Below are 22,978 nucleotides of genomic sequence, written 5' to 3' on the forward strand. Positions count from 1 at the left end.
ACTTAAATTTTCTTTGTTAGAAAAAATTTGTATAATTAGTCATCCCTAATATACCTGTTTTCTAGTTCTCAGTTTAATTCATTTTAATTTAATTTTTTTATTTCAACATGTTATGGGGGTACAAATGTTTAAGTTACATATATTGCCCTTGCCCCACCTAAGTCAGAGCTCCAAGTGTGTCCATCCCCCAGATGGTGTGGATTTCATTTTTTTAATAATTTAATTTCTTTAGTGAATTTCTCATTCATTTCCTGAATTCTTTTTTTGTAAGCTCTTTGTGTTGGTTTCCCATTTTCTCTTGTATTTCATTGTGCTTACTTATAATCCATATTTGGAATTCTTTATCTATCATTTCAATATTCTGATTTTGGTTGGTATCCATTGCTAGAGAGCTGGCGTTCACTTTTGGTGGTGTCCTTTCATTCTGATTCCTTATATTTCTGGAGTTCTTTCACTGATTCCTTCTCATCTGAGCAGCTGTTGTTTCTTATTTTTGGATTTTCTTTTGTTTAGATAACGACATGCCCAGTTTAATCTCTGAGAGAGTAGGTGGTGCTTGTGGGTGAGAATCAACCACACCCTGTATGATTGAGTCAGTAAATGCTGTAAAGGGCTGTGCAAATTGACCTCCCTGTCAGACAGTAGCACTTGCCAAAAGGAACAAGCTGCAGTGTTTTTGGATCCTATGACTGGCTCTAGTCCCTCAGTAGAAGCAGCTGAATGCCCAGGTGGTAGGTACTGCCCTGCAACTTCAGGTGAGTCCTTATTCTCTGTCACAGCAGAGGCAGTTGGGGAGTGCAGCTGGGAAGAGCTGGGGTGTGTAAGCTTGCCCTTAGGCTCCACAAAAAAAGCTGGCAAGGTATGTGTTTCACCAGAGTTCAATAGTCTGCTCCCAGCTTCTGGACAAAGCTTCCAGAGAGGGGCTCAAGTGGCCCTACCCAGACAGAAAGTCTGCTTGTGGAGGTAGAGCCATCTGAGATTCACAGTCTGACGGTGTGGAGCAAGCTTCACTCCTCTCCACCCTCCTCTGCTTCACAGTTTCCCCCCAGCATCTGCCAGCAGGCAGGAGCTCAAGCCAGCAGAGCTTCCCCAGGATTACATTACAGGTCAGGAGATTCCTTGCCCTGGATCCCAGCCTAAGCTGAGAGCATGGCCCTCTTGTGTGGGGAGGGGTGCCCCGCAAGCACACTACAGCTAGGATTCACACTACACTCTCCCCCAAAATCTAGCCATACAGGCACCCTTGCCTCCTGACACTAATTCACAAATCTCCCCTCTGTGCCTCCAAGCAATGCGATCAAGACCTGGGGGTATGGGAACTGGGTCCCTGAAGATCAATCCCTGACCATGCCAGCAAGAAGCACACTGGTCCCGAGTAGGGCACAAGGTTCCCAAGAAGGTTTGGTGTTCCTCTACCTTGGGGTATGCCCTGCTCTGATGGAGTCTCTGGGCAAGCAGCACCAGGGAGGGCCAGCAGGCAGGGAGCTCACAGTTCAAGCACCCCTCTGTCTTCTGCAGGACCCCAAGAGGAAAGGTCTGAGCCCCACTGTCTGTGGAAGCCTCAGTGTGGTGGCTTAATTGTCTCAGCAACTGCAGGTGGGGGAACAGAAGGGGACAAAAAGAGTCTGGATGGAGGAATGCTAGCACTCTGATCATGTCTGTCCCTCTCTCCAAGAGGTTGTCTGCCAGGAACCTCCAGGCACTGGAGACAAGCAGATCACCAGGGACCCACTGGACCTCTGTGGCTCCTGCAGTCTGGCCTGGAGTTGGCAAATGTCTGTGTGGGAATGAGCAAGACAAAACCTGAGGAGTTGAAGTCCCCTGGGAAGAAAACGGCACATAGTGAGTAGAGAAGCAATATGGTGCCTGCCATCCCAGCTCAGGCCTGTGGAGACCGGAGGTATTCTTGAGGGGCTGGGAGCCTGGTGCCCTGTCCACAAGAAGCTCCCAGCTCACTGATAGCAGCAGCCTCTGGGCTTGTTTGGGCAGAAAGTCTCTCCAACAGCTCAAGAACCTGACAACTGTCAGAGATGAGAGGGAGAGACAAACAAACCACTCCACCTACCCTTCTCACTGGACTCCAAGCCTCTCAGCGGCTGATCTCTGTTGATACCTTGCTCTTACCTGTTCTGCTCTGCAACTTCTCAAAATTCACATGTCGAAACTTAATCCCCACTGTGGTCTCTTTAGAGTTTTGATCATGAAAAAATGTTATATGTGGACAAATGCTTATTCTGCATCTACTGAGATGATCATATGACCTTTGGGTGTTTTTTCTTTTTTAATGATACATAATAATTTTACAAATTTATGTGGTACATGTGATATTTTGATACATGCATACAATGTGTAACAATCAAATCAAGATTATTAGGATATCCACCACCTCAAACATTTAACATTTCTTTGTGTTTGGAACATTTCAAATATTCTCTTCCAGCTATTTTGAAATATACAATAAATTATTGTTAACAATAGTCACCCTACTGTGTTATCAAACATTAGAACTCATTCCTTCTATCTAATCTCATGTTTGTACCCATTAACCAACCTCTCCTGATCTCCCCCCACCCCCAGCCTCTGGTAACCGTCACTCTACTCTCTATCTCCATGAGTTCAACCTTACCTTTGTTGCTCCGACATATGAGTGATTACATGTGGTATTTGTCTTTCTGTACCTCGTTTATTTGACTTCACATAATGACTCCAGTTCCAGCCATGTTGCTGCAAATGACAGTATTTCATTCTTTTGATGACTGAATAGTATTCCATCGTGTGAATACTACATTTTCTTTATCCATTCATCTATGATGAACACTTAGGTAGATTCCATATCTTTGCTATTTAAAGGAAGCTACTTCCTTAAGCATGGGAGTACAAATATCTCTTTGACTTGATTTCCTTTCCTTTTGATAAATATCCAGTAGTGGGATAGCTGGATCATATGGTACTTCTATTTTTAGTTTTTTTTAAGAAATCTCCATACTGTTCTCCAAATTGGCTGTACTAGTTTACATTCCCATATAAGAGTTTCCTTTTCTCCACATCTTCTTCAGCATTTGTTATTTTTTTTGTCTTTCTGATAATAGCAATTCTAACTGGTGTGGGATGATATCTCATTGTGGTTTTGATCTGCATTTCCCAAATCACTAGTGATGTTGAGCATTTTTTCATATATTTATTGGCTGTGTGTATGTCTTCTTTTGAGAAATGTTTATTTAGATCCACTGCAGCCTTCTGGGTAGATGTGAGAGGATGTCAGTGGACTCCAGAGATGTGGAGATGAAGGGACTCTTGGGCCTTAGAGTAGGATGTAGTCTGCTGGGGATTGGGCTCTCAAAATTGCACTGTGATGCCACCACTTGGGTCTCAGAGGTGCGTGGGGTCCAGCGCAAACTCTCTCTCTGGAACATGCCATCACATAGAGTCCAGACAGCTCCCTGTACTAGTCTCAGGATTCACACGGGCCAAGGGGGTTTCCCATGGCTAAGATTGCAGGGCTTCACTGTGCAAATGTGGACCACTGGGGATCTCTCACTTACCTTTTCTGTCAAAAGGGGAGTTCCTCCGGGCTCCAAGCTGATTCTGGCCAGGCCGGCTGCTCCATGGCCCTATCTTTCCATGCCTCCAAGGAAGTGACATTGCGTCACTCCCCTGCTGAATTTCAGTGTTCCCTCTTAACACACTCCATTCAACATATGGTTATCTACTCGTTATTTTGGTCCTTCTTTGTGGAGGAGGCAAGTGTGCGTGCCTTTCTCAGCCACCTTAACGACCAGTATGGATCATATAATTAATTTTTATCCTTCACTGTATGAATGTGTTATATATCACATTTATTCATTTCCATATGTTGAATCATCCTTGTAGCTCAGGAATAAATTATACCTGATCTTGGTGTATGTTTATTTTAAAGTGCTATTCAATTCAGTATGCTAGTTTTGGGTTATCAACTATGAAAAGTTTGATTTCCTTAAGTACTAAGTTCGACAGTTGATACCTTTGGCATTTCATTTTGACACTTCTTGTTTTATTTTTACTGTGAGGGTAACATCTTCATTCTTCCAAACACATGGTTTGGCTTGTTATTATCTTTCAAAATTTTTAAAGCAATTTTTGTGAAACAACAGATAAGTCAAAAATTTGTGTTATTTCCGAATATAAGTTCCATCATGGAACGAATGCAGCTCAGACAGCTTGAAATATCAACTAAGTGTTTGGGAAGGATGTGGCTAATGAAAGCACAGACTGGTAAGGGCTTCAGATAATGCGAATTCCTCTGTCCACTCCACAGGAAGATAATATTGGGTCTACTGGCTAAGGCTGAGGCTTAGGTCCAGCTTAGCATAGGTGAAAAGGAAGGCGACTTTGGTTCACCTGTAAAATGTGCCCTAGACACTCCCTACAATGCACACACACACAAATATGCACACACTGCTCAACACACCCAAGAGAGGCCTACGTGAGATCTGTAAAGGAAGCCTCAGGCCAGTCACTGTGGGGGCTTCCACCCTCCCATGCTGCCTCCTTTGACCCTAACCAGCACCCAGAACCCAGGTCCTAACTCCCTCCCCTGCAGCACAGTCAACAAATACGTCAGCACAGCTCCCACGCCTGGGCTTGTGTTCTCAGAATCACACACTTAGCAACACAGCAGAAGTGGTGGGAATTTGCTACCTGCACAATCAGACAGGGTCCCCTTGGGAAGGTTTTGGAGAAGAGTGAGAATCCCTCTGAATGACAGACCAAGACCTCACCTAGCAGGGGTGAGGAGCCTGAGTACGAGGACAGCTTGGGGACGTGTCACAGAACATAACCAGGCCATGAGTACCCATAGAGCTATGGCCGCAAAGTCAGGCTAACACAGACCAGGGGCAGCTGGAGCTGAACTGCAGCTGGGAGAGACAGGTGTCCGCAGGCTTCAGGATCAGAGCACATGTATCCCGGCGGTGCCGATTCTCCTGCTTCCTCCAATTAAATGATATTCATGGCCCGGCCTGAGTTACGAACCTCACTGTAGATAGTAGTCACAGGCCTCTTTTCATCCACATGTAGTTTGCTGATGCCCTGCAATGCAAGACAGAGGGATCCTGGAGCAGCTGAGAGGTAAAGTGGCCCCAGAGGGACCTGCAGAGCCAGAGCCCACTGACATGCTCTGCTTATGAAATTCCCAAAGTGCAAAGCATTCCATTGACCCGAGTTACAAATTTTTGTTAGTAAATGGTGTTGATTGTCCAGAAATACATGAACAGGCAGCAGGGCCAAAGTAGCAGATGCCTGGGTTTGGAAGCCCAGGGATGGGCAGTGAGGGACCTGGGAACATCCTAGACGGCCAGTGGCCCCAACCATCACCTTGTTCTCACCCACCTGAGACTCCTGCTTCATCAGCTCTTCATAGTCGATGCCACGATCCTCAACTCTGTGGTCCTCCTGCATTCGGGCACCTGAGCCACACACAGACAATCCTTAAATCTGTGCCTTGGAGACCTGTATCCCTCCCACTGCCATGAACACCAAAGCCGTGGCCACACACACCACCCCATGTGCAGGAGACTCCCCTGGCAGCCACATTCAGGAGAAAGGAAACCAAGTTCTAGTGGAGGAGGGGAGGCATCTGGGCCTGGAAGGAGAAGTGCAACCTGCCTCTTTCTGGTTCCATCTCCTTCTTCTTCCTCTTTCCACGTGTCTTCCAAAGGCATAATATAGCTCCCAGGGTCAACATCAAAACCACAATAGTCCCTACGATGACTGCCTTTAGTCTAGCCACGTCCGATCCATGTGAATCTGTTTCCCTCATACAAAGAATGAACAAAATTAAGGCACGAGAGAACTTGAGATACCCATTTCCAAGGGGAGACAGAGGGAGAAAGCTGGTGGGGGGCACGAACGGGTCTGGTGCAGAGGCTGGAGAGGAAGGACCATGGCAGGTCCATTTATTCAACCAGACATGGAGCTGTTGCTTGTGCCAGGGATGCTGAGATGAACAAGACAATGTCCAGGCCCTAATGTAGCTCATCACATAGGAGGGAAGACTGAGAAAGTATCACCTGCCAGACAGAGGAACCCTCCTGCAACAGACGTTGGCACCTTGTGCTAGGGCTTCGGGAGGGCCTGCCAGAGGAGGTGTGGGTAGACTGAGTCTTGAGGGAGGAGTAGGAGTTTCCAGATATTCACAGGGGGTCACTCTAGGAATGAGGAGCACCATGTTCAGGGAATGGCTATGTCAAACACCAACCCTGGGAGTTGCCAGCACCCCCACTGTATCAGGGGAGGGGCAGGCAGGGAGGAGGGTCAGAGGGAGGTAGGAGTCTGTGCCCAGAGGACCTTGTGGCTATGCTAAGTGTTAGCTGAGACTCCAGGATGGGGTCAGGGGAGAAGGTCACAGGCGGTTTTAAGTGACACTGGACACATCAGACCCTCGAGCAGCTCCTGGAGGAAGAGAAGATGGGGCTGCACACAGGGTCCCGGTCATTCATTCATTCCAGGAACACTGGTTGTCAGCAAATTTTGCCAGAAGCTGCCTTGGCACAGACATTCAAAAGAAAACAAGACATGGCCTAGCCCTCAAGGTTGTCCAGTCCACAGAGGAGACCAAGACACAAATCCATCATTACTGCTCAATGTGGGGAGGCCACGGACAGCTCCCTAAGGAGGTGGTGTCTGAGGGCAGGACAGGCTGCGTGACTTGCAGGCCCTGTGCAAAATGGAAACGGGGAGCCCTTGTTCAACCTGATTAACAGCAGAATTTTAAACCAAGACCATTCAGTGTGGGGCCTTGTGCCACTACCCAGTCTTCACCCCACGAAGCCTGCCTGCCTCAGGGGACTCCTTCAGTAGCAGTAAGACAGGAAGGGAAGGACATGGGACTCGGGACGGCTGCTGGGAGAGGACACAGCATGTCCAGAAGCTCCAGAAGCTCAGAATCTTGCAATGGCAGGACACACTCAGGGAACTATAGCCAGTACTCTGGTGTGAAGCGAGTAGCTGAGGCCAAAAATGTGGGCAGAGGAATACCTAAGATCCGAATCCTACAGGGGTTGGCTGGAACCAGGTTCCCACAGATGACACAGACAATGATGCAATCCCATCTGCTTTCCCCAAAGCCCACTCTGGATGCCCAGTGGAGAACAGATGGGGTGGGAGAGCCACGGGAAGGCTGCAGCCTGGACCAGCAGGGACATGGTGGGTGGTTGGGAGAGGACAGCCCGGATGGGAGAGATGATCAAAGGCAGAAGTGAGGTGACTGGGACTCCCAGGCTTCTGAGTGGGTGACCAGGTGGACACTGATGCTAATACACAGAGCAGGGAGAAAGGCCCGGACCCTCAGGCCCCAGTGCTGTCTGAGCTCCAAATGTCCCTTCCCACTCACCTTGGGCACAGATGTCCCCAAGATCTTTGGTGGCAGTTTTCTGGTCCATGGGGTTGCTGACCACACAAGTGAAGCTGGCTTGGGGCTGACTCAGGGGTAGGCTTGCAGCCAGGGTCCAGGAGTCAAGGGCTGGTCCTGGTGTCCCTCTCTGCTCCAGCTCCACGGGGAGGCCCCTGCTCTCCCAGGTCACGTTCAGGTCCCTTGTGGCCCCTGGGGCCCTGCACTCCAGGGTGACGTTGCACCAGCCTGGTCCGATGGATGGTGACTGAGCCAGGATGTGGGGATGGGGCACGGGCTCTGGGGCAGGAGGAGACAAAAGAAAGGAGCCTCATTTGTAGAAAACATTACACATGATACTTTCTCCTCATTTTCTTACAGAAGCCATGGCATGCACCCTGTAGGGAAAGTGGATATGTTTTACAGATAAAACAGTTTGTGCAAACCTAAACACTGAGCAGATGACAATAAGAAAGGGAGCCCCTGAGTCAGCTCTCTGAGGTTTCACTAGATTTAACAAGTCTCAGATGTATCCCAAAGGAAACAAAGGCTGGACTCCACCTACTCAAGCCCCATTATTTCTAAGAAATTGGGGTCTTTCCTGGAAGGGGAAGAAGTCTGGGGCAGAAGGGCTTGTCCTGACCCAGGGTGCTTCCCCTGCATCTCCAGCTGAGAAGACGCCTGGGAGTGCACAGCCCTGTGGGGCAGGACTTCAGGGAGCTCTGTGAGGCCAGAGAAAGCCCCATGCTCCCGAGAGTAGACACATTGGTGGGAGATGCAGTGGCAGTGACAAGGAACGACATCTCCGAGCATGTTTAGAACATGCCACTGAACTTGAGGTACAGACAGGAAGAGAAGAGTCAGATGTGTAAGCCAAGCTTACAAAGCACATGGGACCTAACGCTGCAAATTCGCTCTCTCCATAGCAGGATATTTCCCTATGCACAGAGGAACTTCAGGGAAAGAAAGTCTTGGGTAAACAGGTGTCCCAAGTAGTGTTGGATGTGAACATTCTCCTGTACCTGTCAAGGCTTTGAGAGCTGGGTTTGTAGAGTGCTGAATGAGTGTGGGACTATGGCTGAGAGGAGAGGGGACAGGGAGGACTCGATATGTGTGGACTTCCAACTGTGGTAGACAGAATAGTGGCCCCAAAGAATTCCACATTCTAGTCCTGGCAACCTGGGAATAGGTTAGGTTACATGGCAAGGGGAATTAAGGTAGCAGATAGAATTAAGGTTGCTGATCAGCTAACGTTGAAATGGGGAGATTATTCTAGATTATCCAGATAGGCCCAATATAATCACAAGAATTCTAAGAAGTGACAGAAGGAGGGAGAGGAGGGGAGAGGGGTCGAGAAGGACTCGACCTACCATTAATGACTTTGAAGATGGAGGAAGGTGGTCACCGCCAAGGGCGGCAGATAGTGCCCAGCACGTGACAAAGACAAGAACATGGATTCTGCCCTGGAGCCTCCAGAAAGGCCACAGCCTGCCAACACCTTGATTTTAGCCCAGTGCAACCTGTGTCAGACTTCAGACCCACAGCATGCTGAAATGAGAAATTTCTCTTGTTTTTAAGCTGCTAATTCATGGTAATTTGTTCTAGAAACAATGGAAAACTACTATAGAAATTAAGTAACATTAGTCCTAGAAAGGATGATTAACATTATTGGAACAATTGCTATTACAGCCAATTTCCATTTCCTTTCCCAAGACACTGAAGTGATTTTCTCCCTGGTATCAATCAGCTCTGGTCTCCATCTCTGGTGTCCTCACTTGCCCTATTTTCAGGGGAGACGGTAGAGTCTGAAAGCTGTGTCTGAATGGAATCCTGCAACATGGGGCCAGTGTGACAAAGGAGGAGGTAAGTCATGGGCCATGGGCTGGAGGGAGGGGTTGTCACTCACCATAGACAGTAAGGTGGAAAACCTGCATAACTTCTCTTCCTTCTGTTAACCTGGCTTGAGCTCGGTACTGCCCGCTGTCCTCAAGGGTCAGGTTCTCAATCTTCAGGGAGGACAAGCTGGGCACCTGGACCCTCTGCTGGAATTTGTCCTGGAGGCTGAACCAGGTTGGAGCCTGGATGCCTCTCTGGATTCGAAACATGATTCTGTAGTCTGACTCAGGGGTAAAGCTCCAGAAGAGCTCCTCCAGCTCAGCTTCCAGAACTGCTCCTGCCTTCTTGGTCACATCAAACAAGACAGACTCTCCTCGGATCCCCTTCAGAGGAACGTGGGCTCCGGAATCCTTAACTGTAGAGCCGTGTGCCCCAGAACTCTCAGCCACAGCGCTGCAGACACCTGGAGCATTGGAAACAGGAAATGGGAATGTGTTCTCATCAAGAACAAATAAGAGAACCACGGAACTTTTCGTCTTAATCAAACCCATCCAAAATTCTTCTTTCTAGGAAGGCAGCCGAGTACAATGAATTGGAAGTAATTCTGGGATCAAGTCTGGTTCTCGTGGAGTATAACCTTGAACAGGCTAAACTGCCTAACCGTCAGTTTCCTTACTGTCCCAAAATGATAATACGAATTAAATGAGATCGTAGATCAAAAAAACCTAGTACATTTTCTGGCACATGCTAAGTGAATAAATATAGGAGGCAGCTTCTAAAGTGTCTCCCAAAGGTCTCTCCCTCCTCCTGTGCACATCAATGTGTAATCCCTCCCCTGGAGTGTGGGCTGCATCTGGTGACCTGCTTCAAGGAACACAATGCAGCAAATGGATGGGATATTGCTTAGGGATACCAAGTTATGCAAGACTGTGACTTCTGTCTTGCTCACACGCTCTCTCTCTTGCTCACTCTGACAAAACCAGCATGCCTTGCTGTGAGCTGCTCTATGGAGAGGCCCTCAGGGTAGGGGACTGGGGGCCACCTTGGACCATACTTTGACTTCCTTCTGTAAGACCCTGCGCCACAGGACCCTGTCGCTCCATAAATTAATATTGCTATATTAGAGACAGAAATGATCTCAGGAATTTTGCAGAACTTTGCCCTGAAGGAATATGTGAGCGTGTTAGTTTGCATATCAAAAGCTGCTCCATCTCAGGAGGGCATCTCAAAGGTCAGTAGCAGCTGCTTTCCAAGGTGACACTGCAGTCTCAAATCCTTGGTTCTCACCTGCTTTGAAGGACAAAGCAAGGTCTGCATGGAACCATGGGATGAGAGCTGATCAAAGAATGCCCGCCCAAGAGACAGACACCTGCGGCTAAAAACAATTAGCCCAAGGGACAGTTCCTGCTTGACTTCTGATCACCTGTCTCTATCTGCAATAACTAGATAAAGAAATATGGAGCCACTATATCTCTGTTTAACCCTTCTGTTAAGTGATAGCTTTATCTTAGAAATTAGAAGTTTGTCCTTGAAAGTTTTTGTAACCAGAGTTAATTAAGGGATTGTAGAAGCCTTTTGAAAGACTTTTAACCTAAAACAAACTACCTGTTATTATGTAAATCTGTTACCCCTGGCAACCAACCGATCTATGTACCTATAAATGCCCATGTGAAACTTTATTCTTGGCCTTACAATTGACGGGGATATCTTAAGGACCCCCAAGTACCCCTGCTTTGCCTTTTATTTTTATAAATCTATGAAACTATACCTTCATCTCTGTATTCTTTTATTTCTATTATTTTCCATTTTCTATTATTTTCTTATCCTTTGTGACGACCCCTGCCTAAGGGACCCAAATTTTTGCTGGGAGCGTACCTAACCCCCCACAGGACCCAGCTACACCACACCTGGATCCTGACCACCAGAAGCTGTGACACAGAGCATGGTGCTGCTTTTAGGCACTAAGTCCTGGGGTCACAGGTCACACAATAAGTAACTAATGCAGTAATGATGGGTGCTTGCCTTCGTCTTCCTGCTAGGAAGTGTCGCAGTCCGGGTAGGCTATGTCATCCTGTGGTAACAAACAAGGTAGCACAATGCAGGGCCTCAGAACAAAGGGAGTTTGTATATTACTCACCCTACAGGTCCCTTAAGAAATAGTGAGGGAGGGGTTGTGTCCCACAGGGGTGTGGCCTCCACCATCTCGTCGGGGCACCATATGGAACCACAGCATCCTGACAGCCTGCTCTGCCCCCACAGCAGGGAAGGAGCCACGTGGGGGGTTTCACTGCATCGTTTCTGGACAGAACTGATCACAGAGAGCCTGCTAACTGCCAGAGATTAAAAATGTGGGGGAGCAGGTGGACAGTTTGGTGAATACTGTGTCCCTGTCACCAAGAGACCACTTCCCTAACCAGTCCCCAGGAGGCCCCTAGTCAGGCTTCCCCAGGCGCTGTCTCTGCAGAGCCGTGACCAGTGGGCACAGCCGCCCAGCGCCGCCCCCTCCTGATCCCTTCCTCGCCCATGAGACACAGCCCCAGTGAACCTAGGGACCCTCTGTCCTGCCTAGGGACCAAGGTAGGACCAATATGGACCAGGACAACGTGCCACGGAGCTAACTTGTCCTCGAAGGAAGAAAAATCTCCTCCTCTCAGCAGTTCGGGACCCACCTGGGTTGCCCGCTGCCTGACAGGGTGCCCTGTTCTCTCCAAATCACTGAATTCTTCCTCATATCAGGCCCCACCCCTGGCTCTCATCAGACGTAGAGACTAGCTCACGCCAGTACTCAGTGGTGGAAGTATTCCAGATATTTCTTTGTTTCCACTTATTCACTGACTCAGGACACCAGGCCCCTCCTCCCAGCCAGGCCTTCGCCCCTCCCTTCAGCTCCCTCATGGGACCCCAATCTTGGCATCCCCCAGTGCCGAGGCCACAGGACTTCAGGACCCACATCAGTGAGTCAATAGGCCAGTGCTCCGTCCAGTCCTGCCTGGGGCCATCCAGGAGAAGCAGCAGGTATTCAGTCCCCAGCCACTTCTGTCTCCTCCAGCCCCTCCAAGCTCCCTCCTCCCACATCCCGTACCCCTGACACCCAGTCCAGGAGATCTGCCATGGACACCACTCTGTCCACAGAGCACATGGCCTGGGGGGAAACATGGACTCCTGGCCCACAGAAGGTCACTGAAGGGAGCTAGATGATGCTGTGCTGCCAGGCCCCTCTAAACAAGCCAGGACACAAAGCCAAGGTCCATCATGTCCCCAGGACACCATGCCCAATTGTCAGTAGCAGAAGGGACAGAAGCTCTCCCTCTCTCAGCTCCAACTCCTGCTTTTATGCTCCCACAGGATCCTGTTTCAGGGTTCCAAGTGTCTCAGTGGGGAGCAGTCCAATCCAGCCAGTCCTAGTGTGATATGCTGGCTGGGGGATGGAGACAGGTAACACCCACTGAGCAGTGGCTGCTCTCAATGGATCTTGTCACTGAAACAGAAGCCAGATAAATTCCTGCTTTTCTAATTGCAATGAGTGCCGGGACACAGCTCTGATTGGCAATTGCACTTCCTCTGGGCCGGGCTCCTTGTCTACAAATCTACACTAAGTGAGGTAGACTTCCAGTCAAAGTGGCCTTGTCCCTTCACGTTAAAGCCATTCACAAGGCTTGAGACTGCCCCAAGGAGGAGGGGATGGGAAAGAGGGTGGGATGAGACAGCCAGGGTTAGGGTGGCCATTGGACTGGCCCCTGAAACCCCAACTATGGAGGCAGATGCACCTGAGTGGTCAGGGGCAGACAGAGGACAGAAGGGGAGGCAGGTGAGCCAAACTTGCTCAGGACCTTCCTTCAATCTCTCTGGGGTAAGAAGATGACCACCCAAGGATCAAATATCCCTGAGGCAGGGAGAGGGGAGTTCCAGCCTGGTGTTGAAGCTGCAGGGAATAGGCCATCTATCCCCAAGGTCTTGCCCAGATAGTGGGCCCAGGCCCAAAGAGGCTGAAGCCACAGGGACTGCAGCAGAGACCCCCTTTCAGCTCATGCACGTGGCCTCTTCCCAGGGCAGCTGCCTCACAGAACCAGAAATTCAGGCTGCCCATCCTCACCAACAATGAGCTCTCTTACTCCACCCCAACACCTACACGGCCACTCCCCACACCCACATTCCCTATAGAAAGGCACTTTGCAGTCCTAAAAACCCTAAAGGTCTAATTTCTCCTTCCTTCTCCAGAAATGAGACTCGCTCACACTATATTTTCATAAAGACTGGAGGAAATTTTTTTGATAACTTTCTTCAAGATGATTTTTTGTTCATTTATTTAAACATTCATCTGGCAATATTTATTAATAAAGAAGAAAAACACACCAACACAAATTTGGTCTCCAGCCCTGCTCCCCAGGATGCATGGGAGGTGAGGTTACAGACATATTTACCAAATCTACGGTTCCCCCGGTCAGGGGGCACGTTCTTGCGGGAAGGGGGCTACTATGAATTGAATTGCGTTCCTCAGAAAAGATATATTCAAGTCCTAAACCCAGCACCGCAGAAGGTGACCTTGTTTGGAAATAGAGTCTTTTCAGATACAGTCAAGTTAAGGTGAGGTCATTAGGCTGCGCCCTACTCCATTATCACAGGCGTCTTTATGAAAAGGGGAAACTTACACACAGACACCGGCATGCACAGTGGGAAGCCGATGGGAAGACACACAGGGAGGATAAATGTGAAGATGAGGATTTGATCGACGCAGCTGCAAGACAGGGAACACCACAGACGGCCAGCAAACACCAGAAGCTAGGAAGGAGGAGGAAGGCTCCCCCTTGTTATGGACTGAATATTTGTGTTCCCCCCAAATTCACATGTTGAAGGTTTAAACCCAGTGTGGCTGGACTTGGAGATGAGGACGCTAATAAAGGAAGGGGAAGTGAGGTCATAAGGGTGGGGCCCAAACCAATAGCATTAGTGTCCTTATAAGAAGAGTCACCAAAGAGCAAGGAAGCAAGCCCTCTCCATGCACATGCACTGAGGAACGGTCACGTGAGGACACAGTTAGGGGGCAGCCTTCTGCAAACCAGGCAAAGAGCCCACGCCAGAAATCGAATTGGCCAGAATCTTGATCTTCTAGCCGCGAGAACTGTGAGAAAACAACTTTCCTTTGTTTAAGCCACCCAGTCTATGGCATTTTGTTATGAAAGACCGAGCTGACTAATACACCTCTGTAGGTTTCAAAGCTGACTAACACACCCATGCAGGTTTCAAAGGGAGCATGCCCCTGCCAACACTTTGATTTTGGGCTTCTGACCTCCAGAAGTGTGTGACAGTAAATTTTCATTGTTTTAACCACTCAGTGTTTGATATGTTATGGCAGTCCTAGGAAACAAATACAAAAACTCAGGAAGGGTGGCAGCCAGGGACTGCATATTGACCCTATGAAAGATTCCTGAGGAACCAGGGCCGAGCCATTGGCAAGCACACCACATGAGGTGTAAGCTCTGGACTAAGACAGGGCTGGGATCAAGTTCCAGATCCACCCTTTCCTGGCTGGGTGGTCTTTACCAGGTTCCTCAAAAATGTCTAAACCTTGAGTTCCCGCATATGAACACTGGGGATAATAATCACCAGTGCTGTTAAGGCTCCTACGAGCATTAAATAATGTATATTTTTAAAAGCACTCAACAGTATGCCTTTAGGTATTATGATCATTACTATTACTAGGGCCCACCTGCTATGGAATTGCCACAGTTATTGTAGCTGGATTTCTCCTGATGTTTATCTGCCTGGGAAAAGAGGTCGCCCATCCCCCAGGAACATAATTCCCAGTCCCTGCATTTCAGCAGCTCCTTCAGATACCACATGTCTAATGGTCCTCAGGACAGGAGATTGCATTTCAGCAACACCAAGTCACTTTTAATTCTTTATTTTAATCAGATTATACATTCGCGTGGTTTTTAAAAGGAGGACATAATTCAGGAGATTGAAAATTAAGTCTCTGTCCTATCTCTGGCTCCCATTGTCCAGTTCCCTCTCCTAAGGCAGCACCATTATCCGTGTCCTGGGCAGCTACCCGGAGATAATCTACGCGCTCACAAGCACATATGTGTATCTGCACAGACACAGCACATTCTATACACCGATCTCTCCTTGCCTTTCTCGCAGCAACACTCACTGGGACTCGCGCTGGACCTGTGCGCGCTGTGTCGCGTGGACTGTCCGCACACTGTTCCTCGTGGGGCTCTCATGCCCCGCTGCTTCTGATGTCCCAGTTCTTGCTCGCCACCACAAACAATGTGGCACTGAATATCTTAATATCTCAGCCTCTCTCACACAGATGTGTATAAATTAGGAAAAATCATTAAGGTGAATCTCATGGATCAATGGCACATATATCTGAACTTTTGACCAATATTATTAACTACCTCCAAACAGTGATTCTATCTATACTCCTACCAATAATGCTCAGGTTTCTCACCAATACATAACGATCAAATGTTTTGTCCCTTGTCAAATTCAATAAGAGAAAATTATATCTCACTGTCATTTCAATGGACATTTCCTCTATACATGAAATTCATCATCATTTCATATTAAGTCATTTTTATTGCCTTTTCTGTGAACTATGAACTGTCTGCTAATATCCTTTCTCATTTTTTTCCATTAGTTTCTATGAGTTAGGTCTATGTTGTAAAAATTAGCCTTTTCTCCAATATACGTGATATAATTTTTTACAGTTTTTTGTTTGACCTTCACCTAGGGACTATTTGCCTTGGCAAAAGGGCATTTTCATGAAGTCAAAGATATTAAATTTTTTATGGCTTCTTAATTTTATATCTTGCTTAAAAACATAGCTCCCACTTCAAAAGTGGGTTTTAATTCTCTCTTGTTTTCAAGTACATTTATGATTTTAATTTTCATGTTTACCAGTACATCCACAAATCTGGTACATCCACCTGAAATTTACTTTGCAGCCAGCTAGGTGACATAGTTGGATGGTATAACAGAGTGGTCAGAAGATTGAACTTTACAGTCAGTGACATTTAAGTCCAGGGGCTTCACTTTCTGGCTATGTGAACTTGAGCAGTTATTTAACCTCTCTGGCTTCGGCTTTCTCATCTGGGAAATGGAAATAATAATAGTGCCATACCTCATTGGACTATTCTTTGGACCTAAATGGAGAAAAGTTTTCACACAGGATTCAATAACTGTTCTATTAATATTAGCTGCTCTCTTATCTTGATGAGTACATGTGCCCAAGCACACCTGTGGCAGAACCAGACGTTCCCAGTTCCCAGGCTGGTGTCCTTCCCTCCCCCGCAGCTGTCCCTCTCAGGGGTCCCCTCCTGGGAACAGGAGGGGTTCCAGGGAGTGAAGTATCTGTAGGTTCAATTCCATAGGTGGCTGCAGGGTGTCAAAGTCCAGTTCCTGTTTACCAAAGCCCTGAGTTTAAAACCAAATTCATTTGTCTGTGTCCACACACAGCCGTCATCAACCCCAGCGTTACCAAGGAGCTGAGGACATCTGTGTAGCCGGGAGAGTGGTAAAGATAAAGGCAAGGGCAGAATACTTGTTTTCCCAAGCTTGGCCTAAATAAATTTTGTATTGTTAACTCTATTTGGTTTGTTCATTTTCCCCTGTCCTTAATAGGCTGTGTTGTAATTTATTCATGAAAGTATTATATGTTATATCAAAAACTATTCTACAGGATATGCAGCTGCTTAAAGGGAAAGGTCAAAGTGTGCCTCATCCCAAAGGAAAGCATGTAAACGCCGTGTACCCTCCAGACATTCACCTCTGTACCCACAAATACATACACCTGTGTGAACGCAGGGCATCTATTGGTGACCATATTGGCATTCCTGCGGGCCTTCTTCCATTCTCCCTTTGTGACATCCCACTGGTTCCCTCATTAATTCATGAGCAAAATACAAGTATCCTTTAACATCTCGGTCAGTCACGCCATTCAGAGTTAATTACATGTTCAAATATACAATTCTTGGTACGACAATGGACACCAAGCATACGTGCTCCGTTTAATGTAGGCTCAAAAAAACAGCCATTTCCAAGGGGAAACACAGGACAACTGGACTTGCTGGGACACTATTTCATTCTCCAAAGGGGAAACCTTCCTATGGCATTTTCACAGACAATTCTGGTGAAAACAGCGTTTGTCTTTCTCTCTTCCAGCATTGTAAGAAGGCTCATGGAGAAATAAACTAGTATTTTCTGCTAAACAGACAGGAATGAAAAGGTCTGGCTGAGGCTTTTATTTGCTGCCTCTAAAAGCCCAGCTACAGCTGCCTTCCTGAGTGCGGTCTGCACACCGCATTGCCACACACTGGGAGGGTGACAGTGTCCTTCAGCAGGTGGCCTGAGGGCAGTGGCCCCCAACGCCCCTCTCAGGAGCAGAGGCAGAGAAAGCAGAGGGTCAGGTGGAGGAGGCTGGAAGAGGAGGATCCCCTTCCTCCCCTAAGGGCTGAGGAAGTGGCCACAGGGACTGCCAGGGGTTGTCGCTCTGAGGGAGCCCTAAACAGGCTCACCAGCTCTCAGTCCCTGTTGGGCCCCAGGAATGGGCCAGGACAGCATGGGAGAGACAGAGCAGAGGCCTTCACTCAGCCACAGGAGAGTCCTGTCTGGGCAGAGTCACTGAATCCAGAATGTCACGGTGGGGAGGGCCCTGAGACATGATATGCCCAAGCCCCTCCTTTTAAAAAGGAGGGGGAAACCTGGGGGCTGGAGTTGTCCTGGCCTACGCAGGGCAGAGCCAGACCTGGCACCCAGTTTCCTCTCCCAGCCCAGGGCTTCCCCTACACAACGGGGCCTATGAGCACTGCCAGCTCCTCCCCAGGCTCAGCCCCTCCCTGCTCAGCCCCTCCCTGCTCAGCCCCTCCCTGCCCTGTGTGATGCTACCAGGGACCCAGCAGCTGCTGGAGTTTCAAACTCAACTTCCCTCTCCTGGGAAGGGGAAGCAAGTACTTTGAGCGGCTTAGCTGAGCAGCGGCTTCTGGCCAGCTAAGGGTTAAACCCAGCCTGGCCAAACTGCCCAGTTCCTGGAAGAAGGAACCTCAGGCAGGAGGATCTGCGCCAGCAGGTGGGTGGGGAGCACAGCTGCACGGAAGATAAAGAAGAGGGAAGGAAGGCACAAGGAGCTCTCAGGTCTACAAAAATGCTAATCCTGAAGAAGAAAAGACAAGCCGGGGAGCATGTGGTCATTCATTATACAAGGTAGAGACAAAAATCCATTTAAATCATATAAAATTTAACACTCAGTCATCAACATAAAGTTTTGTTCATTTGTCTGACACATCCTCCGTCGCCACACTCACAAACCAACAGCAGTGCCCTCTCAACTCCGGTGTGACACCCAGACTCCATGTCTTGGTGCTGTCTCCACTGGCCCCGTGTCCCTGCAGCCATATGCAGAGCCTTTCTTCTCCAGCTCCCTGCCAGCAGACACCGGGTGGGCGCTCAGTAAATGCCGTTACGGTCAGGCTGAGGCAGTCCCCACAGTGGAGGCCACCATCACTGGCGGCTGCCTGCGTTTCTGGGAAAGTGCAGTGTGAGTTGAGCCCCCCTCAGGCTCCCACCTGCCTTCCCATGTCCCCTTCCAAGCACACATCCAGGAAGGGTTCAGGGTTCTAAGAACGATAAGGGCAAACTCTTCATTATCTCCCTCACCAACACTCCTTCTCCACCCATCCCTCCCCAAGGCAAGGGTGAACTTGAACACGGGACAACCCAAAACCAAGAAGAAATGCATCCAGCTGTGGAGCTCCATAAATTGCTATAGAGCAGTTTCTGGGAGATGTTCCTTCTGAGGACGGCCTCTGTCCAAACTCCACTGCTAGGGGTCTGTCTCATTGACTACCATGGAGGTCAGGCCTAACGGGAAAACCAAATTCATTCCTCCCCACTTCCTGTGTGACTTCGAGAGAATCACTTTCATTATCTGGACACAGACAGCCTATCCCTACAATTAGGAATTCTAAGTCCTTTTTTTTTTTCCTTCCTTCTTTCCTTCTTCCCTCCCTTTCTTCCTTCCATTTTTTCTTTCTTTTTCTTTGTTTCTTTAGTATTCCTCCACCCCCAGTGCCTACAGAGAAAACTATACAATTGAACATATTTCTCCAAGCTAACAACATTGTGGAAGTGGAGAAAGCCTACATTTTGCTGTCGACAAGAAGTTACCTATTTACACGGGATCTAACTCATTGCTATTGCAAAGCTCATCTTTGCTTCAAGAAGTCCTGTTTTACAAGTGCTTTTTAATCCATTAGATTTCATATACTTCCTTTCCAGTTCAATCAGTGGCTGAAATATTAAAACAAAAATATTAACAATAAAAGCTTTCACAAAAATTCGTATTTACTAGGACTTATTTTTTCATTAGCTTTTATTTCATCTCATTATACACATGAACATATATTTCATAAAGCAATGAGTATGATGTACAGCCTGGATCAGGTCATCCTACTTTCTTCCTCTCCCTTTTTTCCTCTCCAATTTCATGCCCTCCTCTAGCCCATTTTAGCAATCTACTCGCTCTTCCGTGTCTTTAGCATGTTCTTATAAACATGCGGGTGCATAGACACCCTTAAGTTTTGGAGGCTGCTTTTTTTATATAAAACGAAGATTTCATTGTATTTAGTTTCCTGAATCTTGCTGATGAGGATTCACGCATTTTACTTCATGAAAACGGAAAATTCTTCCCAGACAACTGGAACATCTACATTTTTAGGCCTCCGTAATACTCCATGGTACACATATTCTCAGTTTCTTCAGTCACTCCCGATTGTTGGGCGCCTCCTCTTTTTTCCCCCCCCCCGCAGGGTTTTTCCCCAGAACGCTGCTGCAACAGACTTGGTTTCATCCCAGGTCTCCAGAGGCTGAGCAGCATTTCAGGGTGGAGGGAAAGGCCACCCACAGGCATGAGAAAGGGCACAGTCTATTGGATTTGTTTTACCTGAGAAGGCAAATCCTTTCTAACATCTTCAAATGGAAACTAATGCAAATTACACAAGCACTTTTAAGATAAACCTGAGACTTCCAAGGGCCTCTCCTCTGAGATGATCTGCCTGGAGCTGAGCCCCAAGCAGAGGAGTGCACCGCCACTCTCCTTTTCAGTGCAGCTCAAGCAGCCCAGACCGGAGGAGCGTCTTGCAGTGCAGCTCAGACACTGGGGTTCTAGTTCTGCCCCCTCCTCCACAGGACAGTGCAGAGACTGTCAGGACACCGCTGACTTCCAGGCCAGCAGTACACTATTTCAACCCTTTCCCCCCAGGAGGCAGCTATTTTATCCCTCTGCATCCCTCTTCCTAGGCAGTTCCAGGCTCTCTGGGCTTCCCGGCTAATGCAGCAGAAGTGGCCCGCCCTCCCAAGTTAAGGTCCCTTTAATTCCTGCAAGGCTGCCCAAGCTCAGGTCTCCCAGCCTGCTCACCACCAAAAGGCCATTTCATTCGTTCTGTTTACCCTGGGCTATAGCCAAATATGCTGCATTTGCAAAATAGAATAGAGTAGTTTTCTCTTTCTGTTTCCCGAAGACATCAGAACCAGAACAGCCTTTCCAGTGGTCAGGGGCCCAGCTATCCCAGCCCCGCACAATTGTTCTGCCTTCCAGGGACCCCAGGCTACTCACTGAGGAGGAAGCTGATGAACCTCAGGAGACTGGTGGCCCAGCAAAGCGGCTGGTGCTCTGAGCAGGGCCCCATGGCAGGCTGCCTGCGAGCCTGGTCAGCTGCAGCGGAAACATTGAAGGGGGAAGAAGCCAGCTTACACAAGCTTTCCCACCCCAAGGGCGGGACTAGCAAGTTACTACTAGGGGACAGCCCATCAGGCTAGAGATAGAGCATTCAGCATTTACAGAGAAACGTATTCAGTTATCAAGTATGAAATGACTGACTTCCTTAAGTTCTAAGTTTGACAGTTGATATCTCTGACATTTCACTTTGACTCTTCTTGTTTTATTTTTATTGTGAAGGTACATCCTCCTTCTTTCAGATGCACAGTTTGGCTTGTGATTATCTTTCAAAATTCTTTTTAGAGCAATTTTCGTGAAACCATGGATGAGGCAAAAATTCATGTTATTTTCAAATATGAGTTCCATTGTGGAACTAATGCTGTATAGACAGCTCAAAATATCAATGAAGTATTTGGGAAGGATGTGGCTAATGAACACACAGTACATCAATGGTTTGAGAAGTTCCATTCCGGTTAGTTTAATCTTGAAAATGAGCCATGTGGGTGACCTGAGACCAAGGTGGATAATGATGAGCTGAAAGCTTTAGTGGAAGCGAATCCATCTCAACCTATGCATGAATTAGCAGCAAGGTTTGGTATTACTATTCCAACAATATTGTACCATTTGAAACAAATCGTCAAGGTCAAGAAGCTGGATAGATGGGTACCACATGAATTAAAATAGCGTCAGAAGAGAAATCATCTCAAAGCTTGCCTTTCTTTGCTGTCACAACATGAAGATGAACCATTTCTACACCATATTGTTACGTGCGATGAAAAATGGATTCTTTGTGACAATCACAAGCATTCAGCATAATGATTAGATAAAGATGAAGTGCCAAAACAAAGTCCAAAACCGAATATTCATCAAAAAAAAGCTAATGGTGTGTGTTTGGTGGTCCAACGCTGGTATTATCCACTACAGCTTCATGAAACCTGGTCAAGCAATTACAGCAGATGTCTACTGCAACCAGCTGGATGAAATGATGAGGATACTTGCGATTAAGCAGCCGAGATTGGTCAATAGAGACAGGCCAATCCTCTTGCAAGACAATGCTCGACCACATGTTGCACAAACAATGCTGCTCAAACTACAGAGGCTCGCCGGGCGCGGTGGCTCACGCCTGTAATCCTAGCTCTCTGGGAGGCCGAGGCGGGCGGATTGTTTGAGCTCAGGAGTTCGAGACCAGCCTGAGCAAGAGCAAGACCCCGTCTCTACTAAAAATAGAAAGAAATTAATTGGACAACTAAAAATATATAGAAAAAAATTAGCCGGGCATGGTGGCGCACGCCTGTAGTCCCAGCTACTCGGGAGGCTGAGGCAGAAGGATCACTTGAGCCCAGGAATTTGAGGTTGCTGTGAGCTAGAATGATGCCATGGCACTCTAGCCTGGGCAACAGAGTGAGACTCTGTCTCAAAAAAAAAAAAAAAAACTACAGAGGCTGGACTTGTAAACTCTCTGTCATCCACCATATTCAGCAGACCTTGCACCAACTGACTAACATTTCTTCCAGGCTTTGGACCACTTCTTGCAAGGAAAAATATTCAATTCTCAACAAGCTGTGGAAAACGCCTTTTTCTATTTCATTGCCACTCGTTCTCCAGGCTTCTTAACTGCTGGAACAAGCTACCATTAAGATGGCAAAACTGTGTCCATAGTTTAGGTGCTACTTTGATTAATTGTACTGCTTCTTGTTTAAGATATAATAAATGAAACTTTTGATTTGAAATCGAACATTTCATTTAATGACCTAGTATAACCTCATGCTGTGATGTACCTGATATCATGTTGACCAGGCCCCCCTCCCTGCGGTCACAGCCAGCTTGGTGCTCTCACACATGCCCTCCCCTGATGGTTACCTGGGTTCACAGCTCTGCCCCAGGCTACCCTGGTCACCAAGAAATCACTCTCTTACAGCAAAGCTGAGCTAGGGTCCTCCTGAGTTTGGTGGCTTTCCTCTGTCCATACCCCATTCAGTAAGTCCAAGTCCTGTTCTGTCCTTAAAATGTCAACTGTTGAAAATGTCAACAAAGTCTATTGCCTAAGAAGCTGTGAGCAA

The 22,978-nt window shown here is 47.7% G+C and overlaps 1 protein-coding gene across 1 annotated transcript; it reads right to left on the reverse strand.

Moving 5' to 3' along the window:
• Positions 1 to 4,108: 4,108 nt before the first annotated feature.
• On the reverse strand, positions 4,109 to 20,899 carry LOC105821708 (SLAM family member 9-like). Its single transcript, XM_012658478.1, has 6 exons — positions 20,817 to 20,899; positions 9,273 to 9,665; positions 7,370 to 7,666; positions 5,644 to 5,784; positions 5,368 to 5,444; positions 4,109 to 5,067 (listed from the first exon to the last, which is right to left on the reverse strand). Exons 1-6 carry the CDS (start codon positions 20,887 to 20,889, stop codon positions 4,975 to 4,977), a joined length of 1,074 nt encoding a protein of 357 aa, XP_012513932.1. The 5' UTR covers positions 20,890 to 20,899; the 3' UTR covers positions 4,109 to 4,974.
• Between the last annotated feature and the right edge of the window lie 2,079 nt (positions 20,900 to 22,978).

This window comes from Propithecus coquereli, unplaced genomic scaffold (genome assembly GCF_000956105.1).
Source record: "Propithecus coquereli isolate 6110/MARCELLA unplaced genomic scaffold, Pcoq_1.0 Scaffold59, whole genome shotgun sequence".
In the NCBI taxonomy this organism is placed as follows: domain Eukaryota; kingdom Metazoa; phylum Chordata; class Mammalia; order Primates; family Indriidae; genus Propithecus; species Propithecus coquereli.